The sequence below is a fragment of the Apodemus sylvaticus genome, chromosome 4, assembly GCF_947179515.1.
Source record: "Apodemus sylvaticus chromosome 4, mApoSyl1.1, whole genome shotgun sequence".
In the NCBI taxonomy this organism is placed as follows: Eukaryota; Metazoa; Chordata; class Mammalia; order Rodentia; family Muridae; genus Apodemus; species Apodemus sylvaticus.
This window is the reverse complement of record NC_067475.1, coordinates 15,390,740-15,411,113: the sequence shown is the minus strand read 5'-3', so window position 1 is coordinate 15,411,113 and position 20,374 is coordinate 15,390,740. Positions and strand designations below refer to the sequence as shown.

Below are 20,374 nucleotides of genomic sequence, written 5' to 3'. Positions count from 1 at the left end.
CAGGCAAGGCCAATTTACTATGAACTTCTATGATTTGTGTACTTTATATACCTTATATAAGTTGAATCCTGCAGAATTTGCTGTTCTGTGACTGGCTAATTGCATTAGCATAATGTCTTCAAGGTTTATCCATCCTGAAGCCCGTGTTTTTCTTTTTAAAGCTAAAAGTTGCATCATTTGTATACCACACATTTTCTCGACTTGCCCATCAATGTAACCAGACTCTTGGCTATTGTAAATAATGTCATCAGATATAGACATGCAGATCTCTGGGAGTCTGTTTACAATTATTTTGAATATATACCCTCAATTATTTGCCCAAATTTTACTGGGCTGTGTGGAGCTTTGAGTTGAGCTGTAGGAGTCTCTTGTACATTTTTATTTCAATGCAACATCCAGTATGTGGCTTGCAGACATTTTCTCCTGCTCTGCAGGCTGCCCTTTGGGGGTGCTGCCCAAGTCCTTGCTACACAAGCTCTCAGTGTGAGATCATCTTACTTCCTTCTTTGTACTTTCATTGTTTGGGCATTGGCACCAGCAGCATTTTGATGTTTTCCCATATTTTCTTCTATATGACTATGGTTTGAGATCTCATATTCAAGTCTACTTTAGCTTGTTGAAGTAAGAGGTTAAAAGGGAGCTCAGTTTCATCCTGAGTTATCAAAGAGACTGCCTGTTTCTTGTGTAGAATCCTTACCAAGGAGAGTTTGATGGGTTTATTTTGGGATTTCCTGTTCTATTGACTTAAACGCTGCATGTTCTTGAGGCAGTTTGCAGTTTGGTGATTTCAGCATCTTTGTGTGATATGTTTTAAGGTCAGCAAGCACGACAACTCCACCTTCATGTGTCTTTCCAAGACTGTACTACTGGGATCCTTTGGGGCTCTGTATGAGTTTTAGGTTCTTTTTGTGTTTCTACAAAAGATGACTCTGAAGTTTTACAATGGAGCATTGGATGTGCTTGTCTCCTTCCGTCCCTGGGCATTTTAACAATATTAATGTGCCAACCGACACATGGTGTCTTTTACTTTATCTGGGCGTCTTAACTGACTCTTCTGTTTACTCCATAGTTTCATTGAAGTTGCAAATTGGGAGAGGAGGGAAGGTTTTTGTTCGCTGCTAAACCAATTACTGCCTCTAGGAATGTTGACTAAGTTGACAAAATTCAGTCTCTGTTGCACATCTACCATTATATTCAGGGTTGGAGACATTTGACCTCAAACCGCAAGGTCAAGAGTAGAAACAAATGTTTCCTTGGAGGAAATTAAAGCGATTTTGTCATTAACGCATCAATGTGTTAGAACAACATAAAATAGCATATTTTCGTTTCCATTCCCTAATGCATCTTTTCCTTTCGAAAACAGGAAAAGCCCATTAAAAGTTGTTTTACTAGCCCAAGTGTTGTAGTTTCTTGGGTGATCATATTCACGTCTCACACTTGCAAGGACGCACACTGAGCTAAGCAGCCATTTTCCATTTCTTACTTGAACCAAATCATAGCCAGGGAAGAGGAAGAGCTATAGAAAGATGTATGGCTTGTCACTGATGAATTCCAAAACTAAAGATGTAAGTCACCAGGGCGCATTTATTCTTCAATGCCATGGAGTTACTTGTTACAGTTAAAACAAAATTTTAACTTTAATAGTGACAGAAACATTGCAACAATCACAAGAAATAACCTTAAGAAGGTTGTACATGAAACTCTGCTGAGACATTGTGCACTTCCAACAAAACCACTAATAGGATGCCATGTTTGAATGGATGTTGAATGGTGTTGGATGAACAGAAGATCATTTGTACAGTTATTTTGAACAAGTTTTCGTCTAGCAAGCAATCACTTTTAAAAATGTTTTATTGTTAACAGAGTCTTTAAAAGTCCTGGTGATAAGGTTCATTTCCTCTGCAAATTACCCTTCTCATTTAGCGACATGTGTGACGGAGTTGAAGGACCGTTTATATGAATAACAAATGCTACACTCTACTGATCTCCCAAAAGACTTCTGGAATACTTGATGTAATGTGTATATTTACTATCAGAATAACAACAGTTGTGCCAATTACTTTAAGTAAAAAGAATTGTCCTAAAAGACATCTAAAAGTTGAAAAATAGCAAAAAATTATTTGAAACCTAGCATCTTCTAGATATTTTGTGGTTTTGCCCAGCTTCAATCTCATCTCACTTTGATATCTCTTAATGAAAAATAGAACCCAACAGTATTCCCACCTCTGTGGTAATACTAGGTGATTAAAAATATATCAGTGTATAATTTCCATCTTCTATATTTGCATTGCTTTTATAGGGACATCTTGGAAGCAGAGGGCCTCCTGGGCCTCCAGGTCTCAAAGGAACTCAGGTATGGAGGAAATTCATGTCCAGTCAGCAATTTTTTTAGTTGGACTTTTCTTTTTTATTTTTGTGACACTTCAGTTTTTGCTTAATGAAAAGAATTTCCTTAGCATGAACGATTTTCTCTGTAAAGGATTTCAAGTTATTTATATTGGCACTTATGGGTGGAATTTGGAATCATTTTACAGAGTTCTGAGCTGTTTGGTGATTTATTTCAGTAGTCGCCAACGAAATGTTGAAGAATCTAAAACCAGAACGGAACTTAATTGTACTAGAACTCATATTTACTACTTGTGACTCTTTTATATTTGTGACTTAATAAATTATATTTAATGGACTTGTCAATTGAACAAAATGTCCGTTTGTCACATATGTAAGGCATGTGATGCTAAGGAGGTCTATGCATGCAGTCAAGACTGGTAACATAAACCAATAATATCAACTTAAAGGTGAGGAAATACATACATACATATCATCGACACACTTGGAAACTGAGCACACTTGCCTTTTATTTCTTCTTGGAAAATCATGGCTAGGCCCGGTTTCCTTTGGTTATGTTTCTCTCTGTTCTCTTTCCACCACTCAGTTGTGACCCTGACAAAAACATGCCAGAGTTTTACATTTTGTGAGATTATAGATAATTTGACTAAAATTTAGTAAAGAACACAGTGCTTGACAGTAAGCATCATTTTGATTAAGATCTGGTGTGCACTCCTGGGCATATACACAGAAGATTCCCCAGCATGTAATAAGGATACATGTTCCACTATGTTCATAGCAGCCCTATTTATAATAGCCAGAAGTTGGAAAGAACCCAGGTATTCCTCAACAGAAGAGTGGATGCAAAAAATGTGGTGTATATACACAATGGAGTACTATTCAGCCATTAGAAACAATGAATTCATGAAATTCTTAGGCAAATGGATGGAGCTGGAGAACATCATACTAAGTGAGGTAACCCAGATTCAAAGGATGAATCATGGTATGCACTCACTAATAAGTGGATATTAACCTAGAAAACTGGAATACCAAAAACATAATCCACACACCAAATGAGGTACAAGAAGAACAGAGGAGTGGCCCATTGTTCTGGAAAGACTCAGTGAAGCAGTATAGGGCAAAACCAGAACAGGGAAGTGGGAAGGGTTGGGTGGGAAAACAGGGGGAGGGAAGGGGGCTGATGGGACTCTCGGGGAGTGGGGGTCTAGAAAAGGGGAAATCATTTGAAATGTAAATTAAAAATATATCGAATAAGATCTGGTGTGCTCTGAAAGCCACATTCGGATCGGATCAGATGTGCTTTTGGTGTCTAGAGTCGAAGACAAAACTAAAGTTTACAAACTTGAGCCTTTAGCCAGGTATGCCAGCGTCACTTGCAAAGCTGAGGCAGGAGGATCACAAGTCTGAGACAAGCCTGAGCTACAGAAGAGACTCAATCTTAGAAGAAGAAGAAGCAGGAGGAGGAGGGTTGAGGGGAGAGAGTGAAGGGATGAGGTATCAAAGGGGCTTAGAGCACATTCAGTATAAGTGGCTGTTAAATGTGCCATAAATGTGTGTGTGTCGATTTTCATCTGCCAAGAACAGAGTTGCATTTCAGTGTAGACAACAAATTAGAAATTATCCTTAGTAATCTCAGATAGTCTTAAATACGTTAATCTCCTCCATGCTAATTTCCTGTATAACATATGCCATCCACCAATTTAAAAAGAAATCCAATGCCACCTGTTCCTTTTGAAATAAATATGGGATAATCACCAAAATATTAAAACATGGGGGGAATTGGATTCCTAAATGTAAAAGAATTATAGTATAACGTTGGTTTATTCCCCTATCAAGCTTCAGATTTCAGAATAAATGCAATGCGTACGATTTCTGTTTTTGAACACTATGTTAGGCCATGATTTGTTCTGATTTGTTTCTAAGGGAGAAGAAGGACCAATTGGACCCTTTGGAGAACTGGGATCTAGGGTAAGTGTCACAAGAGTAGTTGCCTAGATCCCAGTCAGGGGGTATCTATCTGCTAGGACCTTCAGTACTGGGAGAGTCGGCAAGAAGATCCTGAGGACAAGATCTGCCTGGACATAATAACAAGTCCCAGGCTAGCCTCAGTAAAACCTTGTCTAACTGGAGGGTTTGGGATGAAGAAAGGGGGAAAATGTTGTAAATGTCTTATTATCTCAAAATAATTTTAAAGGTTAAAATTTTTAATTATAAAATTAAATTGTATAATTTTGGTCGGAAAAGAAAAACTATTTTTGGTTTCATGTTTGCTGAAGAGAACTACAATAGATACACTCTCAAAATCAATTAAAATATTTTTCTACATGTATTTGCCTTTAAAACAGTCTTGTAATGGTTTGAGAGTATAGTATTTTAGTTAATAATGAAAGGCAAAAACTAGAACCATTATGATCCTAAAACGTCCAAAATAAAGTAAGCCAATAACTGGATATTTCTAGAAATGTTTTTTATCCCAGAGCTGAGGGGTGACCCCAGGACCCTGGACATGGTAAATGAGCACTCTGTCACCAGCTAAATTCCCAACCCATTTATTAGATTATTAATTATTACTTATCACTTTTCCCAGTAGTTTTATGGTCCTAGAAATTTATAGAAATTATTAAAGGGTCCCCAGTAATACCAAGTAAGGTAATTTTACAAATATTTCTGGAAAATTCTGATTTATCAATATACCAATATAGAAATTATGGAAAACTAGTAGGTAATTCCCTCCTAATTGTAATCAGATACTATTGTACATCTAGATTGCATGTAGTGACATGCAAACTATTGTTTTCTAAGATCTAGAAATAAATTTGAGTGATTTTTGTATCCATAGCCAAAGCTTGCAATTACAATAATTAGGATGTGTGTGTTTAAGAGGCATTGAACTTGTGTGAAGCATGTCTGCTTCTTTATTCGAGCATGACACAAATTGCACACTCTTAGGTTTTGCTTTGTATTTAGTGAGACATTAGTCAGTCACTGTGCCTTTGTCTCACAGGAACACCTACTGGCTGTTTTGAGCCAATGTTTGGGAAACATTTATTATTTTCTAATAATAATTCCTAATGAAAAACATGTTATTTGAGCCTAGTAAAAGTGAGGCCATTTAACATTTTCATCCCTAGAAAACAAGAGAACCACATACTCTTGAGTAGTCTGTATTATTTCCCTTCTGTTTGTGGAGGACCAATCTAGGAATTAGGGTTGCTTCAAGCATATCACATGAACTAGCCCTAATACTGAAAACCATGCAAGATAGTATGTGGAAATAAGGTTTCAATATTACATTTTTAAGGCTAACTCTCTCCCCAAACAAACAAACCCTTGTTCTGCTGATTAAACGGGGCCATAAGTCATGATCCCGTCATGGCTGTCCTGAATGGCTTGGTTTCAAACATTGTAAGTGCAGTGAGCTGCAGTGATACCTGTTTACAGCATAGATTTAGTGCAGTGTTCCATACTTTCCTGTAGTGCTTAAATGAGTAGTATGTAAACAATTAAAAGCAATAAAAAATTTTTAGAAAGAATTAAAAGCAATATTTTCACTGTGGCACTTTCCAATTCAGTTTTAATAAAAATGGATTGCTAAAAAATTGTCAGTATCATAAAAAAATGAAATTATTTCATTCTTCGCTAAAGTTCTGGTCCTGTATTCAGGTGAAAGCCTGAAACAAAATGGATTGCTAAAAAATTGTCAGTATCATAAAAAAAATTGAAATTATTTCATTCTTCGCTAAAGTTCTGATCCTGTATTCAGATGAAAGCCTGAATCAGGTTCAAGGGCCAGAGTAGGGTCAGGTCCAAATCCAGACAGACCTAAAAAGCTAGAAAGATGGACAGGCAAGCTCAAGGACTGTCCGCTGTGTTAGCATCCTAGGACAGAGCCGATGTTGGTCCTCTGCTGCTCAGTCCTTGGCACACACACCCAGGGCTGGGTGCAGGCTGGAGTGCCGCTGTTATACCTCGGGGCTAAACAACTGTTTTATGGGGTCTGTGTTTAGGGAGTCCCGCACTTTCCTTGCTCCAGCGTGTCCTTATTTCCAGTTAGGAACTCTCACTTCCCAGCCAGCATCTTGCTTTTTCTTCCTGATGCACAGTCTCCGGGTCGAGGGGTCGAGGGTGCCCACACCTACTCAGTGCTTTCCCAGGCTTTTTATTATTTTTTTTTTTTTAAATCTTCCTCCTGACTCCAAATACCTAACAGGGTTCCAACGTCATCTTTTTGGTTACATTCTGAATTCTCTTTTCTTGCCCATTTTATTCTTTTGTTTCTGACTCACTGATTCATGACTTTCTCTCTGAAACTGTTTACATCTGTATCATCTTCACTCTGCTTTCCATTCGCCATCGCTTGAAGCCGTCGCTCACCATTCTCATTGCGCCTGCTCAGTCCTGTCTGTCCTTCCCTTTTGACTCCGCCTTTTGTCTTGTTTTGTGAAAGAAGAGTCAGTCCGTCGATCGGCCTAAAGTCGGTTAAGTTCCAGAAAGCAGGGAAATTGAAGCATTGAGTCTCGGGTGTTAGCCTTTTGGTTGGTGGAAATTAGCTCTCTGTACCTTCTAAATGCTGTACCTAATAGTCACAGGGGTGTTAGGTTACATACAGAGGGAAGCAGTAAATGGCCAGTTAAGGGGACTGAAAACTGACCTGAGGTATTTTGGTTCTGAACCAACTACATTCCAAACCTTCCACATCAACTGACGCTGTAGTCAGTCATTCGTCTGAAGGTGCAGCTGCAGGTGGGTTGGTGTTTTCAGGAACTTCAGTTTACAGAGTTCACCCTGCCTCTTCTCCCACATTCCCTATGTGAACCATAAACCGCTCCTGAAGCTCTGACACCATCTTCCCCTCTTACCACTCCTCCCACCTGCCTCTGCTGCAACCCTGAGCCATACGGCAGGCATCCCTCACTGGACTGTTGCAGTAGACTCCCAGTTACTTCCTTCCGCCCTTGCATCAGGGGGATCTGTCCAATATGTGCCAGCCTGCATTTCTTCCCAACGGGATGCACAGCTCCCCCAAGGCTTCCTGCCTCCCTCAGAATGAAAGCCAAATAACCTACTGAAACTGAAACGTATCAGCTCTAATGTGACCCAGGTTCCTTCTCCCCGTTCTCTTTCTTGACTTCATCTTCTCCATCTTCTCCATCTGCATCTCCACTCCGGCCGCACTGACTCCTCATGACTGCTCCAGTACTCCATATAGTCAGTGCCTTTGCCTGTACCCAGACTGTGGTTCCCGCAAGGTCCACATAGTTTGCTCCGTTTCAAAATCTGCACTCCAGTGCCAGCTTCTCAGTGGGGTCTTCTTCCATAGAAGTCATACGAAAGCTGCAAGAATTGATATCTCCCTTCCCTGCTTAATTTGTTGACCTTTATATTTACCACAACTTAATATAACACGTGTGTGAATATACATGTATATATGCATATGTGTTCACAATACATATATTATGCATTTTAAGTTTTTTTGTCACCTTCCCTGAAGCATCCATTCTATGAGGGCAGGTGTAGTGTTCTCTCTATCCTCACGATGGAGAATGATGCATTGCAGTCCCTCCAGGATTTGTGGGTCTGAGTGGTTAATGAATATGATGGGAGCAATAGATATCTTGAAGGTGTCCATTTCATAGAACAGGCTGCACTTCTGAAATGTTAGGACACCTTGACACCTTTATTCGTGGTGATTACTAAATATATCCTTATGCTTATTGTCCTTTTTTTTTCTTTCAGGGAAAACCAGGTCGAAAAGGGTATATAGGTGAACCAGGGCCAGAAGGCTTAAAGGTAAAGTGCCTAAAGTTTGTAAAAAGTTTAAAAGTTTGAAAAGTTTGAAAATACAATGCTTTTCAAGAGGATAAATCTATAACTTATACAAATTAAAACAAATTTCAACTTACATGGAACCAATAAGAGGTTAAACACCATTCAAACAATAACAAGCCATGTAGCACTGTTTGTATCTGTATAATAGGGATACAATTTAATAAAGAAATGTTAGGATACATTTTTATAAATGTTTGAAAATAAGATACAAAGTAATAAACTTTATGGAGCTTCATGAATAAATATCATGGTAGTATTTGTAGATTAGATACAGGACAATAAATATATATGCTTGTATCTCCTTACTAAGCATGGGTTCTTTAATAAACAACTAACAATTGGTTCACCCGAGACTCTTCCTTACACCATCATTGCGTAGCCTTCATCACTGTATGGCTTAGAAAGGATGTGTTAGCCCATGGTTTCTTGAGTTACTTTAATGTTTTAGATGATCTTTACAATGACTTATACATAACAGCACAGAGATTCAGTGTGTAGAAGAGACAGACCAGTTTATAGGGACTGTTAACTTTTTGCAAACTTAAAATGTAAAACTCATAGAAGTGACAGAGTATTATTACCAAACACATAAAACTTTATGATGTTAAGTCCTACAAAAAAAAAGCTAGACCTCAAATTTTAGGTCAGTGGAGGAAGACTTAAAGCATTGGGGGGGGGGGGGAGGGGGTTGAGACAGGGTTTCTCTGTGTAGCCCTGGCTGACCTAGAACTTACTCTGTAGACCAGGGTGGACCTCGAACTCAAAAATCCGCCTGCCTCTGCCTCCCAAGTGCTGGGATTAAAGGCGTGTGCCACCACCGCCCAGCTGACTTAAAGCATTTTTACCATTCATCTTTCTCAAAATATATTCAGAAACTCCAGAAAGGTCATTTAAACTCCAGAAAGTTTAAACAATTCTCTTTCCTGGGATTAATCTCTATCCCACCAAATAGCACTAAGAAATTCAATGTTCCACTCCAGTATCCACAAAATGGCTAACAGTTTAATCTCTGTCATTGGTCACACCAGAAGCAGGACAAGCCTTCGTCATCAAGGAACCTGAAGAAATCCTTCAATGACTGCCCCTCCTTAGCTGCCCTTGCCCCTGTGACCTGGGAAGCTAGGGCGACGCTTGGGAGTTGGTGGTGGTGCACCAGCTCCCACTCAAGCCTAGTATTGTAGTATTATTTGTTTCTGTGTCTGTCTCTATGCCCCCCTCTCTCTGCTTCCCTCCCCTCCCTCTCTTCCCTCCCTCCCTCCCCTCCCTCACTCTCCTTTTCTCCATCCTCCATTCATTGCCTTCCTTTCTCTTCTCCTTCCCCTCCCACATCACTTCCCTTACCCTTCCCTCTGAGGTCATTGGCTATTGGCCCAGGAGGGTTGAGGGAGCAAAAGCAGTTCTGATGGGTTCTGATGGCCTTGAGTTTGTTGGAAGGATTTCCAGAGAGACAGCTTCAGTGAGACAGCTCTCTTTATTGTTTCAGGGGATAGGGTTTATAAGGGTTTATAAGGGTTTTACGAGGTTATGGGTGGAAAGGGCTGACTGGTCATAACCCAGCACCTAATTATCATACAGGCAGGGAAGGGCTGGGCAGGACCAATGTGTTGAACCATTCAACACTGGCAGGGAGTTCTTTTTCAGGGTCATCCTGCAGATACGGTCAGACACCTGTGCTTACAGATAGCTACCACATAAGGTCAGTGGAGAAGGGGACACCCTGCTTTGAAAAGGAGTCCCCCATTCTGCACCAAGCTTGGAGAGCTATCAGGACATGGCGGCCCTTAATAACAGAGTCTTCAAACCCTTATTCTCTTCTCTCACCTCCCTCTTTCTCTCTTCCTCCCTCCCTCCCTTCTTTCCTTCCATTCTTCCTCCTCCCTCCCTTCCTTCCTTCCTTCTGTGTTTCTCTCTTCTTTTCCGCTCCCTACCCTTTCTCTCTTCTGTCCATGACGAGGCTTCTCTTCCCCTTATCTTCTGAAGCTCTGAATGTTAAACCAAAAATGCAGGGCATCCGCAGCCACTTCAACTCTTTGCTGTCAAACTTCGTGTAAGCAACAAAAGGTCATCTCCTTTTATGGGAAAATATAATATTTAGATGAGGAAAGAAACAGATTAGAAAACTAATTATTCATAGATTGTCCTGTCATGCATGGCCTATAAACACTCTCCAGTGAGTTCCTTGTCAATAACTAGTACAGCGCCCTACAGATGTCTCACTGTTGCTGCTTACCTAAATGTATATTAATTGAACAGAAAACTTAGGCAGACTATTCCTTGTGATGGCTATTAGGTTTCAGTGCTTAAAATCAGTACGACTTGGTAGACGTGTAACATCACACACAGATGTGAGTTATAGTGTAGAATAAAGAGGGGGAAAGCTTCAGTTTACTAGTTCAAGGCATAGCAATTAATTCAAGGCATAGCAATGTCACCATTCCCAAGTGCAATCATGCTGAAAACCTTATTGAGATACTTTGCAGTCCTTGTACAATGATTTTGAGACCTGATATTTATTTTACAGTTCTGTCAACTGTGGCCACCATATTGTTTGGTATCCTAATGTCTTGGTACCCTACACTTCAAGTGAATTAGTCATTTTAATTTAAAACTTACCATTTTTTTTCTATAAAAAGAACTGTAGATCCTGGCCACATCCACTGTGTGTGGTATCTGGAAATCAGTCTTCTATGTTCAGTTAAGCCATCCTTACCTTTTCTTATGGAAGAGAAGTGGCCCCTGCTTGCAGGGCACAGCTCAAGTGAGCTTCATAATCCATCATTTGGAGTTATGAAGAGTGGTCTGGGTCATATAGTAGGTTTTACTCCACACCGGAACTGGGCTATGAGCAGCACACCCAAATCAAATACATTAAAATGCAGGTATTTTCCTAGTAAATGGGAAAAATAAGCATGAAAGGATTTCCTTAGGTTAGAAATTAGTGCCAAGTAACTCAGAACAGGCAAATTTATTATCGAACGAGTTATGGAAGCCTCTGGGGCCACAGAGCTTGTGAACTATAAGATCGTGCCTCCGGAGTTATAAATGTCCCATCTCCAGCCACCAGCTCTGCTGACTGGGACTTATAGGCTCTTACACCGAGGACAGCTTTGGGGTGATCTGTGTTGGAAGTACAGAGTCCTTGGTGTGAGGCCTTTAATTATATTCTTAACATCTTTTATAGTGCCTTTTATCTGTTTTGAAAATATTTTTACCTTTACATGCCACAGTGTGCAGAGGAACAGAAGAAGGTCAAAGATCAACTTCCAGGGGTTGGTTCTCTTCCTCTGCTTGACTCTTCAGGCTTGACAGCAGTGGAAAACAACACAATGAAATAAAACATTTTATTAAATGTTAAAAGTTAAATTTGTAACTTTTTAACGTCTACATGAATTTCCCTGTTATCACAAATGTTCAGTACCCGTGGAGGCCAGAAGAGGGCACTAGATCCCCAGAAACTGGGTTTGCAGATGGTTGTGACTACTACAAGGGCGCTACAATCAATCTTGTGTCTTCTGCAAGGGCAGCCAACGCTCCTAACTGCTGAGCCATTGCTCCAGCCCTAAACATGTTTTTTAAATGACAGAAAGTAATGAATTGGGGGGACATGACTTCCATGTGTGAACAATTATTGTTTGAATAAAAGTGGGGGAAAGGCCACATTTCACAAAAAAATTTATAAATAAGTTTGAATAACTGAAATTGCTGTTGTTTATCCCCCCTGTTACTAGATAATTATGTAGAGTAGAAACAGAAGAATTCGTGATTAATGTTGTTGACAAATAGTCATTTTTGCAATTTTGTATTCTTGATCAACAGGGAGAAGTGGGCGACCCAGGAGATATTGGGAAAATTGGTGAAACAGTAAGCTGGTTTTCTATGATCATTTTTAATTTTCACCATCTGTGTTGATTGGGGATTGTGTGAACCTTGATCTGTGAGCTATAGTTGTATTAGCAAGCATTGGAATCGAACTTACCCACCACAGATTTACAGACATATCTGATGACTCTATTGACAAATGAAAAGCTACAGTCATGAGAGATGTGGAGAAAAACCAGGCAATATTTTCATTGAATTTGAGCTATGTTTATGGTCTCGGGAGCATCTCTCCTTTTAGTATTTGACATTCTATTTCAGTTCTTTTAGCTTCAGTCTAAATTTCCCCTTGTGAAAAAAAAAAAGTATCAGAAACGATGTTGGGTGACCAATGACTGTAATTCCAGCACTCTGTAGCGGGTTCCTGAGTTCAAGACCAACCTGGTCTACATAACAAAATGCTGTCTCAAAGGAAAAAAGGCAACCACAAAAAGATAGTTAGATCCTAACAGTGCATGTGCTGCTAATCTGACTTAAGATTTGAAGAGGAGGGGCCAAGCAAAAGCCGTGAAGAGTGAAGTGGGTTATTATTTTTATCAAATGCAGTTTGTTTAGGTGCACCTCATGGTTGTAGCAGAAAGCACCATGTAACTTTTTAAGATGTGTTTCAAATTCGTGTGCTTCTGAGTATGTATTGAAGTCCCATTCACCATTCACTGCTTTCCCGTCGTTTAGAACATATGTTTAGGGCTGAGAGATGGGTCAGCTGGGCTGGGAGAGCTGGATTTATAGGCAAGACAAGGGTCCTGGGGACTGAAGTTCAGCCCTCTTCCACAGTACAAGGCACTGCTGGGCCACCCCTCAAGCCCTGCATATAACACGTATATCTATATAAACAACTTTAACTTGGATCTGTTTTCAATAATGAGGAAGACCATTGAAAATCATTTCTATGAGACTGGAGTGATGTCTCCGTCAGTACGTGTTTGCCGTGCACACACAGGGACCTGAGTTTAGATCTCCAAAACCCAAGCAAAAACCAGCACTCCTCCACAGTCTCAGTGTTGGAAGTGAAAAGCAGATTCTGGGAACTTGCTGACCAGTCAGGCCCCTGGCCAGCAGACCAGTGAGGTCATCTGCCTCAAAAACTACCATGAGAAGCAGGAGAACGGGACACCTGAGGTTGCCCTCTGACCTACCTTCACACACTTACACACCTGAGTATACACACACAAACACAGACACACACACATACACACACATACACACACATGCACACACACATACATATGTATCACATATACACAAATAAAAAGAAAATTTTAACAAATGAACCTGTATAATAAAGTGATGACCCGTCAGCAGTGAAAATGTCTACTGTATGCAAGGTTAGCTATTACAAAGCAAGTGAGTGAGATAGTTTTTTTTTTTCTGTGAGCAAATTCCCACATAGCCTAGTTTAAAACTTAAATAGAAGTAGAATTTTCTACAAAATCATTTTGTAAGCTTAACTTGTTTTATAATCCTTAACCCTGGTGTTGTAATAAGAATAAAAAAGTCTTTGTTTTAGCATTACATATTAGTAGAAATAGACAGGGGTAGTTAATTATTATGGAATCCGTGCCTACTTCCAGGTAAGCATCAGTCAGCAAAGGCAAGTGTTTTATTTGTGGTTTGCCAAGAAAAAAATGCACTATACTTTTAATAGAGTTCTTGGATCAGATTTTATAAAATATCTAATATGATTGAAGGGTTGTTTTTTTTAATTTCTATGGTCAGTCAAAGAATTTGAGTGTCAACTTGCTTAGGAACTGTGTGTGTGTGGTGTGTCTGAGTATGTGTAAGAGTGTGTGTGAGAGAGAGAAGGGGAGAGGAGAGAGAGGGAGAGAGGGGGAAGAGAGGGAGGGAGGGAGGGAGGGAAAGAGGGGCGGAGGGACTACAGCTAAAAATGCTAATAGACGGCATCTTCTCACATGTTACATATTAAGTTTCCAAGTACTATTTCCTTAATCACACTAGATTAGTTCCATACAGCATAAGACCCAACAGTTTCCACTGTCAATCAGAGAGGGTGTAGACCACTAACGTGCTAGATTTTTGTGACTGGAATAAGAAAATCACATTTATTAATCCTTTGCTATGTTTCAGGCCTCAGCCAATAATGCAAAATTTTATTTAATTCTTGGAGCCCATTACTCCCTAGTTTTTACAGCGAGGAAATCAGAGAACAGGAAATGATTGGTCATAAGTTACCTAACTAAACCTAACTCCAACCCAGATTCCCGAGTTCAAGACCCTCACCTCTGCCTCATGCCATGCTCCCATTTTTAATATTAGCATTAAAAGACATTTGACCTGGACATTGCAAAGATACTGTGAGCATCAGCTAAGTTTAACATTAGTTTTAGCATGTTTTATTACTAATTGAACAACAATTTGGCCCCTTTTGCAATAATGTTGTAAAGACCCCTTGAGCATTTGGTAAGTTAGCAAACAAAGGACCTTCCCAATTCTGATATTTTTTCCTCATTGAGGATGTGAGATATAAGACTTTCTTCTGTCAAACCTCACTCCCTTATTCGGTTAATTAAAAATCTAATTAATTTAAAAATCTAATTACCTAATTAATATTTTGGGCCTTCTGTAATTCCTAGCTTTTATTTTATCTTAAGTTTCAGGCCCTATGTACATACTTTTAGTCTAGAATTCTGTTGCCAAAAGAATATCCTCTCTTGAAAGTTATAGAATATATAGCTGCATTTCATGACAACCATCTTTGAAATCTGAAATAACCCAGCATACGGTAGCACCTCAGTTTTCACTTCTGATGATCTGTTTGATAGTCATTCATTGTCTTAACTGAGTGATTTTTCCTTTCTCTGTGCATACTACTTAGAACCACATCTGTTACGGAACCTATTAAGTGCATCAATATTTTCTCCATGTTCTATATTCATTTATAGTCATTCCTTGTACTCAAAGAATTGACTTCTATAAATATGCTCCAAAGCATCCAATTTCCTTTATTATTTTTATTAAAAACAACAAATTTAATTTCTGTAAGTGCTTCTCATAAGTCTCCAGTCTTTTTAATTTTTTACTTAAAAAAAAAACACCCTACATTTACTAAGCAACAGTGATACGATTTACACATCAACAATAGCACAATGTAACAAAAACGTTGCTTAGTGTTTTAAAATTCCTGGCATGTCACTATTTGAAATTCAAGAAGAATAATTCAGTATTTTCAAATATTCTCAGAGCTTTCAAAATTGTGATATTTTAAATGTACTTCTAATAGTATTCACACTTTATCATTTAGATAGCTAAAATGTTGGCTTAAAGAATAAAATACACTGAATTTAATAATATTTACAAACAGCTATCTCCTATAGGAAAAAAATCAGCGCAGATAAAACAACGGGGGTGTCTAGTCAATCTGGGAATATTACTAGTTTTAGTTTCAAATAACTAAACTTTGTGTTACTTGTCAGAAACAATCTGGGATATATGATGTCAAGGAATAATTCCAGTTCTAAGAATCTGCAGCTCTCTTCTAAGAAGTTTAATATGCCTGTTCTTTCTCTCATCTGCCAGTTTGGCAACTTTCCCCTGGGCCTGTTCTAATCTCACTACATCCTCTGAAGCTGGGGTGAACAGACCAGACACATCTTATTGTTTTACATAACTATATTTGTGTATGCTTTTCTCTGTGGGAGGATGTGCACATGTGTAAGCATATTGCACATGTGTACAAATGCTTACAGAAGCCAGAAGAGGGTGACAGATCCCTTGAAGCTGGAGTTGTAGGTGGTTATGAGCTGAATCGTCTTCAAGAGCATCAGGTGCTTCTAGCCGCTGAGTCTTAGGGACCAGGTCTTCTTCATTGCTGTGAGTAAAAAGAGACCGTCTATGGATTTTATTTTCATTTTTATTGTTGATAATGAGGCTCAAAGCCAGGCAGGCATGTTCTCAGAACAGAAAAGTGGAGCGATATCTTTGGGGAAATATCAACAGTGAGTCTCTAGGATCTTTCAGTGGTCTGTTACCTTAAATACAAGACGTGAGAATGTTTTCCTTAAAGTATCCTTGATTACACTAATTTTCAATCATCACATGTCTTCCCACGTGGTGACACTCATGATTGTCTTATAGTCTAGTCACTCTAATTTATTTCTTAAATGTAGCTTCACATACTAGATTTGACTTTAGATATTTCTTATGAAGATGATCTTATGAAGAGATCTGCCCTCTCTGCCACGCTGTGCTAAATGGTGATAAGTGACCAGTGAACAAAAAGAGAAACAGGAAGGCCCTGCCTTACCCTCAAACTCAAGTACTCCACCTTTCTTTGTCAGATCTTCAGAACCAGGGATGTCATGATGGGTGGTCCCTGGGGGGCCTCTAAGCAGGTTATTCAAAACCAAAACAGGAGAAAAGCTGAGGGAGAAGCAGAGACAAAAATTCTGCTTATTAAGGACCCATTCTCTATATCAAGGTGACCATGCTGCACTCGTATTGCTGTGGAATGTGTCCAATCTGCGTGGCCTATACGAGGTGGTTTGGAAGGTCAAGATCCAAGGTTCTAGTCTCCAGCTCCTGGGCCCTTTTCATTTCACAGAGTAACCACCAAATTGTCCCTACTTTAAATGGGACCTTTAAGCACATCCTTGGGAATGAACAATTAGGAATATATGAGTTAATATTTAGGAAAAATTGTAAGGAAGAGCAAACCAAGGTTTTAACCTGTAATATCCAAAGCCAGCCTGGCAACGTGCTTTTAAAATATTGTCAAATATTATTAGTGTGCAAGGGCTATGGAAACTTATTTATAATGGAAACAGAAATGATTTTGGAGGGACTGGGAAGTGTTTCAGAAGCGCTCACATAAACCCTCAACTTGATAGAGTGCCTAAGGCTGTGCTTGGGTAAAATTACCATGGAATTAGCTTGATACAAATTTATTTTATTATGTTCCAGGCTTTCCCCCTCCCTTTCATGAAAGGGGAAATTGGTAGCTTTAAAGAGATCTACTAAATCATAAAACTCCTGTTTCCCTGAAGGAGCAGTTCCAGAGCATGATTTAACCGAAGAGGTAAAGCAAATGTCACAGTTGACCACAAATCACCTCGTCCTCAGCATGTTCTAAGTCTTACTGTCATTTCTTATGTGCCCAGGGCACAAGTGTAAATATGCTGTCAACCTCCTGAATGGTGTGAGTGATATGTTTCTTATGTAATGGAAAATTATGCAGAATGGACACGTGCTATCCTCAAATGGGTCTTTATTGAATATGTTTCCAAAAAGAAAAATAGGCACTCATTATTGAAAACTTGTGATAAACCAGGAACTTTGACTTATGTTATATTTGTTAATATCTACAAATATTTTGGTAAATATAATTATTCTATGCTTTAAAAAGCTGGTATTTCTGATTACATGAATAACTTGCCATGGTCAAGGAGCTTTTGAGGAGATGGCATTCTAAGTTCCTATCTGGAAAGGGTTTAATGCTGGCATTTTTGTTGGAATGATGTTCTAATAGTCTTCCCTTCAAGCTTTGTTTGTGTGCAATAAGTTTCATTCATTGCTAGTATATTGTATCTTCATATATATATATATATATATATATATATATATATATATATATATATATATATATGGTCTTCCTTTTTAAGCTGTGTTTGTATATAGAAGTTTCACTCATTGCTAGTACATTGTATCTTCTTTTATATACATATTTATATGTCAGCACAATGGTAAAGGTCCCTGTTTTTTGTTGCAAATATGTAAGACAGAGAATGTGTTGATCCTTTTAGTTTAAGAAGTAAATAGACTGGTGCACAGAAATAATGGAAGGGTCTGGGATAAAGTGTTGTTTGGGGACTCCTACTGAAATGACTTTGCTGACAGGACATGATGACCAGTGACAGCCTGGAGATAGGCTTAGCGAAAATACCCATGCTTCTCCTTTCAAAAAGACCGGTGGCCTGTGGAACCTGTGGGCTACGGTCTCCACTGGTCAGCAGGCTTTTGTGTAAAGGGCCAGTAGCTGCATCTTTAAAATTCTGAGCCATATGGGTTCTGTTGTAGTTCCTCTCTGTGGCGCTGTGCTGTGAACCCAGCCACAGACAACAATGAATGAAGGAGCCCAGCTCTGTTTCCAGTGAAACTATTTATAAAAAAACAGACAGCTGGCGGGAATGGGCCGCCGGCTGTAGTGTGTGTCTTCCTGCTCTTTGTTACAGTTGTTCCAGGATGTGGTAGCTTAATTGTGTCAGTCTTACCTGCACCCTGCTTTATTAGCCTTTTGTCATTAACATAAAAGCAATGGACACAAAGGTGAGTTCTTTGGATCTTAGTTTCAGATCCAAAACCTGATTCAAGTTAGCAGGTAGGCAGTGCTGCCTCCGTTCACTGGTTTGTTTTGTGTGTGTGTGTGTGAGTGTCTTCTTTTGTAATGGTTGCAATCATAATGAATTTATTTGCTTTTTATATCTGGGCCACATATAAAGCCAAAGGATGCTACCAGAATTTATCATTTTCCCTCTAATGCCCACTTTAGATTATTATGTTTCTGAGAACAATGAGTATTTTCTTTGTGTGTAAAAAGTGTCCCCATTGAGACAAGATATTTTGCATTTGGGCTCAGCCTTGCTTGTGAATCGCTGCTCTCCTTCTTCCTTAGAGTAAGATTACGCCATCCAAGGCGTCATAACTCAGGGGAGACAGGACTGTGTGGCTGGGAGTAATGTCCTCATGGCAGAGAAGGTCTCACTTTTTCAAGGGAGCTTTCTGGGCTTCTCCGGACTGTGTTTTAAAGAACCCGTCGTCCTACCCTTGGGCTCTGAGGTGTCACAGGATCACTCAAGTGCTACTACAAAAGTCCACAGTACAGTTATGAGAGAAGTGCAGAGACTTGTCCGTAAAAAAAAAAAAAGAAAGTCTCATGAGGACATCTTCCTCCGTATCTTCTTCCTTTCCTTTCGTATTTGTCTGAGACTTGAGGCAAACACGTAAAAGTCACCGACTTGTCTGTGTAAACACAATGTGAGGATTTCCCATCATCTCAGGATTTTAACCAAGAAACCATTAGCCAGTTTATATGGTGCCTTCCTTCCATAAATATTTATGACCATTTGCATACTCCAGGGAGAAATCAAACTGAACAGGACCCTGAGCCCACTTCAGAGACCTCATACATGGTTGGATACCAATTTGAGCATTAAAGGGAAACTGATCTTAGCCATCGCATCTGCCTGCTGCGGAGACCATCATTAAGACAGTTCTGGGTGATCCTGTGGGTCCAGAACACTGGATAAAATTCCTCAATAGAAAAATTTTAATTCAATTTCTATGTATATATGAACATCCCATTCTTGGGTGTTGAAAAGGATTTTTGATGCCTTTTAGATAACTGATACTGTTCTTCCTTGTGGTTAAGTAGAATTTTAAAGTTTGATGGTATGAGAAGAGGGTCCTTGCCCACATGTTTTTCAAAGTAGAAAGGTGAGATCAAACCTGGTTCAATGACTTTCTTAGAAACTTAAGTGTTAAGCTGGAACCCAAGTCTTGGTATTACTGGGTAGCATAACATATTGTCATTTTCCCCCATTGTCGGCTGCAATGATTTGGGGTTAGTGGGATTGATGGAAATTTGAGAAAGCAGATTTCTCTTACTCTAATTTTATCTTGAATAGAACTCACAAAATCACCTTTCCTATATGGAGTGCCTGAAAAGGCATACAGAACTAATTTTGTTCTTCATATTTGAAAAAATACTCTGGTCTCATAAGTACACATCCCTCTGTGTGAATGGGCCTGCTAGTTATTAGTCTCAGGGAGACCGCACAGTGAGGAAGTTATTGCAACACAAGTGTCACTGCAGGAAAATTTCCTTTATTTCTTATCCAACTTACTTTAAAAAAAAAATAGCCTATGTTGAATAAAGAAAGGAGGCTGCTCTCTGTCGATACTCACATTATCACCTTTGATTGATCACCCAGAGGCTCATTGCTTGGCCAGGCAAGCTTGGTGCAGCAGGAGTGACCCTGTCCTTTCTCGTGTTTCCCACAACATGAGTGTGGCTACAAGCATCTGCTCAGAGGACATTCCAGGAATAGCCTCCTGATCATTGCCAGAACCGCCTGGAGATGGTAACGCTTCTCTCGGAGCTTTTATTTTATGACTGTTCATTTGATCCTAGAGAATAAGAGTCAGGTAGTTGATGGGGACATGTCAGACCCTGACATTTCCACTTGGATACTTGGAAGACCATCAAGAGATACTTGGTGGGGAACCTAGCAAGAGGCTGGAGTAGAAACTCTGTGACCCAAAGTAGACCTGTCCAATCCCTCGGGAACCTATAAAATTATGAAATATC

At 39.4% G+C, this 20,374-nt stretch overlaps 1 protein-coding gene across 1 annotated transcript in view; it reads left to right on the top strand.

Annotated features, from left to right (window-relative positions):
- Col24a1 (collagen type XXIV alpha 1 chain) overlaps positions 1-20,374 on the top strand; it is a 265,455-nt gene that overhangs the window by 108,595 nt on the left and 136,486 nt on the right. Inside the window, exons 21-24 of the mRNA XM_052178477.1 lie at positions 2,300-2,353; positions 4,270-4,314; positions 8,083-8,136; positions 11,992-12,036. Of these exons, the coding sequence (XP_052034437.1) occupies positions 2,300-2,353; positions 4,270-4,314; positions 8,083-8,136; positions 11,992-12,036 (198 nt within the window). The remainder of the gene's footprint in view (positions 1-2,299; positions 2,354-4,269; positions 4,315-8,082; positions 8,137-11,991; positions 12,037-20,374) is intronic.